Raw genomic sequence first — 7,243 nt, 5'->3', positions numbered from 1 at the left:
GAAGAGTTCTTCTTCTGTCAGGTCATTGGGACAACATGCCGGCGCCTCTCTGTGAAATACCGCCACCCAGTGGCCATTGTGCGCACACACGCGATGCTGTTAACATTAAACTGCGATGATAAGGGAATTTAGGATTGTCTTTTGTTTTTAAATTATACATCCACTTTAAAAATATATATAAATTATGGTCTGGAGTTGAGGGTGTATTATATGTCAGTCTCTAAGATCTATTTAAAATAGAAACACTTTGAGTGCCAAATTATGCAAAAAAGAAAAAAAACCTGAGATCATTTTGATTGACATTTAATCAAAACTCAACTAAAAGTATAAGGACAAACAAAGGAACAATCGGGACTGGGCCTTATGTGTATTTTGTGTTCCGTCAAAATAAAATGAAGGTTAACGTTGAGTTGTATATCTTCTAATATTTGACTACTACATACAATACAGCCCTAAAGCAAGGAAGTCGTTTGTCCGTCAGTCAGTCAGTCAGTCTTGGTCGAAGCTGGTGGCGGCGTCCTTGCGCGCCATGATTTTGTAGACGCTCTGGCGGAAGTCGCTGTCGGCGGTGAGGCGGCGGGCCGTCTCCCTTAGCTCCTCCATGCTGCCGGCGGCGCCGCCGCCCGCGCCCTCGTCCAGGCTGGTCGTGGCGAACGACTTGGAGTGTTTCACTGGGGAGAAAAGGAGGAAGTGGCAAAAATCAACCACAAATTGGTGGACGTGCCACCTTGGCACGCGTCGTGACTCACGCCAGTGACGCCTGGAAGCTCTCCTCTGAACCCGGCAACTTTTGATCCTACGCGCCGCCGCCTTGTGGAGGTAGACGGCGTTTTTCATGATGGCCGGCAGCTTGGCTTCGATCTCGGCCGCGCAGATGCACTCCTCGAAGAAACCTGAGCGACGGCGCCGGCCGGGTAAGTTAACATACCTGTCAACCTCTGCCGATAACTGCCCTTATAAATGATTATGATTTCCCTTACAAACCCCCCCAAAACCTTACAAACACCGTACGACGAGTCGTACGGTGTTTGTAAGGTTTTTGGGGGCTTTGTAAGGGGAATCATAATCATTTATAAGGGCAGTTATCGGCAGAGGTTGACAGGTATGCAGTAGCGCGCGGGTTACCCGACGCCAGGGGCGGCGGCGTACGTACGTCTGAGCTGCGTGACGTCGCCCCTCATCCGCCGGTCTCGCTCGCTGCCGCGGTCCAGGGAGTCCAAGGAGTCCAGGCCTTTCTCCAGGTCTCGCAGGGCCTCCTCGGCCTGCTTCAGCCTCTTCTCCAGCTCCACGCGAGACTCCATTTCCGCCTGCAGCTCGGCCTCCGTCTGCCGCTTGTCGGCGGTGAGCTGCGAGAGCGAGCGCTGCAGCGTTTGGGCCTGCGACGAGTAGAACTCGCGTTCCTGTTGAAGGACTTCGGCCCGTTGCTGGTTCTGGCGCAGCCTGCCGTCGTTCGTGCGAAAAGAAAACAAGTCCAAAATTTGCATTGTTCTTTTTTTAGCCTGGTGGTGGTATTTCAGTGGGCAGATACAGACGCTCCCCTACTTACGAACGAGTTAGATTCCGAGCGATTGTTCATAAGTTGAATTTGTTTGTAAGTTGATTCAGTGCTATATTTTGTATTATAATTTATGTTTAAGGCCTATAGAAGTATATTGAAGGTTTATATAAGTTCATTTGTATGTTTAAGGCTTGTATAAGTAACACGCATTGGTTTGTACTGAAAAAAAACATTTAATAAAATGGAGAGAATATGTACAGTACTGTATAGAGATAGAGAGAGAGATTTATGTATTAGAAAGTGGCAGAAAGAAGCGATCTAATGACGATTGCAGTTTTCTTTTTTTCATCATAAATGATGCGGTAGCACTGTATGGCATCATTCAATTGATTTGCAAACTTTGTGCAACGTTCAATATTTGGGTCCTGCTGCTCCATCTTTATGTTTATAAATGGTACTGACGGTCGAACCATTCAAGTTGTATTCACGTGCAACGCTCACCACTCTCATGCGCATCAAGCTTCGTTATTATTGCCACTCGTTTCAAATGAAATGGCTTGCCTCTTCCTTGCAACTCCCTCAATAGAAGCCTTTCGCTTTTCACCAACCATATTGAATAATGGCTGCACGAGATATTTCATGATAAAAATGAAAAAGGTTCTTTGCGCACTGGAGATACGTTCACGCACTTCCGCATTGCAACGAATTGGACAGAAGAAGGTAGATGCTGGGTGAGCTGAGCTCTCACAGCGCCAGGCGTCGTCGGTATTAGCGGCGGAAAGAAGCACTACTCGGAAAAAAATACAAAATCGAACTTACGAACATTTTTCGACAGAAACGCAATTTGCAGACATGTTCGTATGTACCGTTGTTCGTAAGTCGTATGTTCGTAAGTAGGGGAGCGTCTGTGCTCTATTTTTATTTCACATCCGTACTTGAATTTAAACGTAGGAATTTGGAGTGGGAAGGTACTTTGGCTGGAGCAAATTGTCGGCCTAATGCACTTGCATCGATGCCATAAAGTCAAGAATAAAATCAAGCACGAAACAGAACCTTTTAGTGGATAGACGGCGGCCGGACGAAAGCTGACACTGCCGCTTTATTTTCCATTTTTTTTTCCCTCCTCCCAATGGAATTCACATTAGCGTCCAAGGATCCAATTTCGTGGACATCATCTTTTTTAACCACTAAACTAGTCATTGTTATCTAGTTGGATAAGATGGAAACTAATTTGAAGAGACTATACATATTACTCATCATTTTTCTAATATATATCATGAATAATGACACTATGTTCAAAATGTTAATGTCTATTGTGCGCTTGCAAAGACTTTGTGGCTATTTTTAATGTATAGAAATTAGTGACATTTGTATTTACTTGTCATCCGCCTGCTCCTTCTCCTTCAGCAGGAGCTTCATCTGCTCCTCAATGTGGTGCAGATCCTGCAGGAGGTCCTGGTTCCCCAGATCCTTGCGGCTCTCCGGCGGGACTGCCTCCTGGCCTTTCGCCTTCTCCTCCTGCTCCTCCTCCTCCTCCTCCTCTTCCTCTTCTTCCTCCTCCTCCAGCTCCTCCTCGCCATCTTTGGCCTCCAGCAGCTCCAGAGTTCGCTTCTTCTCCTGGGACAGTTGCTGGCAAAAGAGACCAAAGTTGGACATCATTTCCTTTCCACCGTTAGCATTAGCACGTTAGCAAGAGCGGTACCTCGATGGACTTCTGCAGCATGACGGTCAGGCCGCTCAGCTCCTCCTTCTCGCTCTCCACGCCGCGCAGAGACTGAGCGGTGTCGTCCAGGTCGCTTTTCAAAGATGGTAAAAAATAAAAAATAAATGAAAAATTAAATACATTTTGTGGGCTGGAATAGCCAAATAAAGTCAGCAGCATTTTTATTTTGTGGTGCAACTTCTCACAATTTGACTTGCTCCTGCTCGGCCTTGAGCTCCTGCACCACTTCCTCGTACTTGATCTTCTCCTCCTCCAGAAGCTGATTGAGACGCTCCAACTCCTGCGGGTCCGAACGTCGGCGCGTTGAAGGCGCGTCCAAAAGGCCCCGCCCCCCCTGCCGTCTTTCTTACTTCTCTTTGCGCCCGCTGGTGGGACAGCTCCTCCGTCTCTTCCATCAGCTTATCTGCTCGACGGGAGGAAAACGCTGGAAGAAGCTCCTCCCCTTTCCCCAAAGAAATGATGGGATTTGCCAAGAAATGCGAGAAATTACCCAGGTACTCCTGCTTCTCCTTGGCCAATTGGAGCCCCTGAGCCTCCAGGCTCTCGATCATGGCCTCCCCCAGCTGGGAATTCTTCCACGTACTGGAAACACACACAAAAACACACTGACTGGCAGCTTCCTTTTGGGGTTGGTGTCAAACTTGCGGCCCGCGGGCCGGAAGTGGCCCGCCGGGAGGTCCGATCCGGCCCGCGCTCGTTCAATCGCAATGGAATGCTTTCATTTTATTTTGATTTTTTTTTTCGTCACAAAGGAAGTGATGGATTAATCATTAATACAATTGTAATCAAACAGGAAGACATCTTTAACATACACTGGTTACAACTTGCAAGGAGAATCCTTCATAACTCGCCTTCGTTCAAGAGGATTCTGAAGAGCGCCATACTTTTCTCTCCATTTAGTCACGCCATACTCAAAACATTGAATGTACAGACGCTCCCCTACTTCCGAACATACGACTTACGAACAACGGTATATAAGGTAAAAGAGGGCTTCTTACACTTTTCCCGACTCCTGCAGCATCTCCAGCCAATGCAGCTGCTCCTCCTCGGACTCGGCCGCCACCACCACGGTGCCCTGCTCGACGGCAGCGGAATTATTCTCCGCCCAAAGCGCGTCGACGTCTCGCCGGAGCTCACCGAGAAGTCTTCCAGACCGATGACCAGGCCGAAGGGCATGCCCATGTCCTCGGTGGTGGACACCACGCATCCTCCCAGAGGAATGACCCCCTAGTGGGGGGGGGGGAGGGGGGTGGGGGTGATCAATAGAAATGAAATCAATGGATCAAGACGGCATTATTGACGACGGGGCGACCTCGGCGAGAACTTGACCTTGGGGTGGATGTTGAACATCCTGCTGCTCTCAAAGCTCCTCTTCTCGCTCTCGGCGTAGTACAGCAAAAAACTGTCTTTGATCACAAAGAACCTTGGCGGCACCCCAAAAAATTAAACCATGGAGTATGTCAGTATAGCATACCTGTCAACCTCTGCCGATAACTGCCCTTATAAATGATTATGATTCAATCCCTTACAAACCCCCAAAAGCCTTCCAAACACCGTACGACTCGTCGTACGGTGTTTGGAAGGTTTTTGGGGGGTTTGTAAGGGGAATCATAATCATTTATAAGGGCAGTTATCGGCAGAGGTTGACAGGTATGCTATTAATACACTCCAATTCCCATTTATCAAATTTAAGCAGTTTAACCTGACGGGTTAAAATAGATAAAAAATAAAGATGTTCACCAATGATTACTATTATTACTGCTTAAATTTGATAAATGGGAATTGGAGTGTATTAATAGTATTAATACACTCCAATTCCCATTTATCAAATTTAAGCAGTTTAACCTGACGGGTTAAAAAAGATAAAAAATAAAGATGTTCACCAATGACAGAATGAGGAAACAAACAAACTCCCGGGTGGCACATTAAATATGTTCAGCCTATTAATACACTCCCATTCTTTGCATTTAAGCAGTTTAAAAAAGAATCCAAGTTCTTGGTCAACCAATCCAAACGGAACGGATGTCTATCTCCGTCAATGGCCAGCAAACACGATTGGCACGCCGACCTTTAGCGCACGCACCGCCGATGGCGACGCCGGTTACGTCAGCGAGTTTACGTAAGCTGCGTTTTGAGCGTCCGGGACAATTTGATGGAGTATATTTTTAAAATGGGGAAATTCTAAGGAGAGCCTGTGGAATAATTTGGATTAGGATTTAAAAAAAAAAAACTATACATGTATTTTTTTGATTTTTTTTTTTTACTAAACAAAATACAACTGGACCAAAAATTCTGACCTGCGCGACCACTTGGCCGAGGGTCGTCCAAAAGGTCTCTTCCAGAGGACGCCGTGCAGCTGCACCTTGGCGCTGATGTCCAACGCTTCCGAGTCCGACTGCTCCATGGACGACCAAGGCGAGAAGGCGGAAAGCGGCGAGAACGGCGAGCCTCTGGATGCGGAGGACGGGAGCATCCCGAGCGCCCCGAGCGAACGCCCGCCCGCCAGCCCGCCCGTCTCCGGAAGCTCGGCGGGAATCCGTCACAGAGGGAAAATAGTCGATAACAATTAACCCGCCGCGCGCGAGCATGCCGGCAAATCCTCGATAAGTCGGCCAGGCGGAAAGACTCGAACGCCAATACGAGGTGGAGGGAGGGAGGGGGCGGGCTTTTTCGGTCGATGGCGCTCCGGCCAGTAAAAGCCGCCCGCGCTTCAGATTACTGCATGGGAGCGCTTTAACGACGGCGTTGCGAGCGCGCCCAGGCCAAACGCGTGCAAACCAGACAACAAAAACATTCTTCATAATCAAGTACTTTGGCGGAAAAAAGTCTTTTTTTTTAAGAATTGCTTTTTTTAAACATATGTAATGCGTTCTTTCATTCATTGCTCATCCTCTCAAGGGTCACGGGGGTGCCGGAGCCCATCCCAGCTGCGGGACACCTAGAATCGATTGGCCAGCCAATGGCAGGGCACGAGGAGACAAGGGGCGACCAATCATAGCTAAGGACAATTTAGCCTAGCATGCATGTTTTTGGGGGATATGGGAGGAAAGTAGACTACCCAGAAAACACAATATAACTTGCCTAATGCCATAAAAATATTATATAAATGTGGATGTGCTATGTACAAAAAAGCGGGAACATTTTTTATTATTATTATTGCGACCCCACGGCCCTGGCTATTAGTTTTAGTGCAAAAAAAACAACAAAAACATTCTTAATATCAAGTACTTTGGCAGAAAAAAATAGCGACCCTTAAGAGGACGAGCGGTGCAAGAGATGAATGTAAGAACGCATTATATTTGTTTTAAAAAAGCAATTCTAAAAAAATATGTTTTTTTCTGCCAAAGTACTTGATATTAAGAATGTTTTTGTTGTTTTTTTGCACTAAAACTAATAGCCAGGGCCGTGGGGTCGCAATAATAATTTAAAAAAAATGTTCCCGCTTTTTTGTACATAGCACATCCACATTTATGTAATATTTTTAATGGCATTAGGCATTATATTGTGTTTTCTGGGTAGTCTACTTTCCTCCCATATCCCAAAAAACATGCATGGTAGGCTAAATCCCATCCTAGCTCGCTACAGGCACGAGGCAGCGGGACACCTAAAAGGGGCGACCAATCATAGTTAGGGACAATTTAGCCTAGCATGCATGTTTTTTGGGATAGAAAGTAGGTAGACTACCCAGTAAACACAATATAACTCAGTCCCAAATTTGTCTAAAACCATAAAAATATTAAATAAATGTGGGTGTGCTATGTACAAAAAAAAGTGGGAACATTTAAGGAAAATTTTGATTTTTTTTCCATTAATGCGACCCCACGGCCCACTGGCTATTAGTTTTAGTGGCCAAAACACGGGTAAACAACTTTCACGGCTAACACCAGCGGATTAGAAGGCGTACGTGGCAGAAGCGGACGCGTGTCATAACACGGCAGAACATTCAAACATATGTCAGATTACATATCAAGCCCACCGCGCGGCGTTAAGAATATTAACGGCTTTTCCAGCCCACGTTTACA

At 46.6% G+C, this 7,243-nt stretch overlaps 1 protein-coding gene across 1 annotated transcript; it reads right to left on the bottom strand.

Annotated features, from left to right (window-relative positions):
- Positions 1-287: 287 nt before the first annotated feature.
- On the bottom strand, positions 288-6,369 carry plekhd1 (pleckstrin homology domain containing, family D (with coiled-coil domains) member 1). Its single transcript, XM_077621506.1, has 12 exons — positions 5,519-6,369; positions 4,551-4,644; positions 4,359-4,448; positions 4,220-4,296; positions 3,712-3,803; positions 3,572-3,624; positions 3,407-3,501; positions 3,201-3,294; positions 2,877-3,127; positions 1,154-1,440; positions 750-893; positions 288-671 (listed from the first exon to the last, which is right to left on the bottom strand). The coding sequence occupies exons 1-12, from the start codon at positions 5,692-5,694 to the stop codon at positions 490-492; spliced, it is 1,635 nt and encodes a 544-aa protein (XP_077477632.1). The 5' UTR covers positions 5,695-6,369; the 3' UTR covers positions 288-489.
- Positions 6,370-7,243: the final 874 nt, after the last annotated feature.

This window comes from Stigmatopora argus, chromosome 15 (genome assembly GCF_051989625.1).
Source record: "Stigmatopora argus isolate UIUO_Sarg chromosome 15, RoL_Sarg_1.0, whole genome shotgun sequence".
In the NCBI taxonomy this organism is placed as follows: Eukaryota; Metazoa; Chordata; class Actinopteri; order Syngnathiformes; family Syngnathidae; genus Stigmatopora; species Stigmatopora argus.
Note: the sequence above shows the minus strand (reverse complement) of the source record. Positions and strands in the feature narration are given on the sequence as shown.

Bases quoted from the DNA above. Each gene is read 5' to 3' on its own strand.
- plekhd1 (XM_077621506.1), bottom strand. From the start codon at position 5,694: ATGCTCCCGTCCTCCGCATCCAGAGGCTCGCCGTTCTCGCCGCTTTCC. The intron at 4,645-5,518 runs GTCAGAATTTTT...GGTGCCGCCAAG, and splicing joins TCGGCCAAGTGGTCGCGCAG to GTTCTTTGTGATCAAAGACA. The intron at 3,502-3,571 runs GTAAGAAAGACG...TCGGACCCGCAG, and splicing joins ACCAGCGGGCGCAAAGAGAA to GAGTTGGAGCGTCTCAATCA.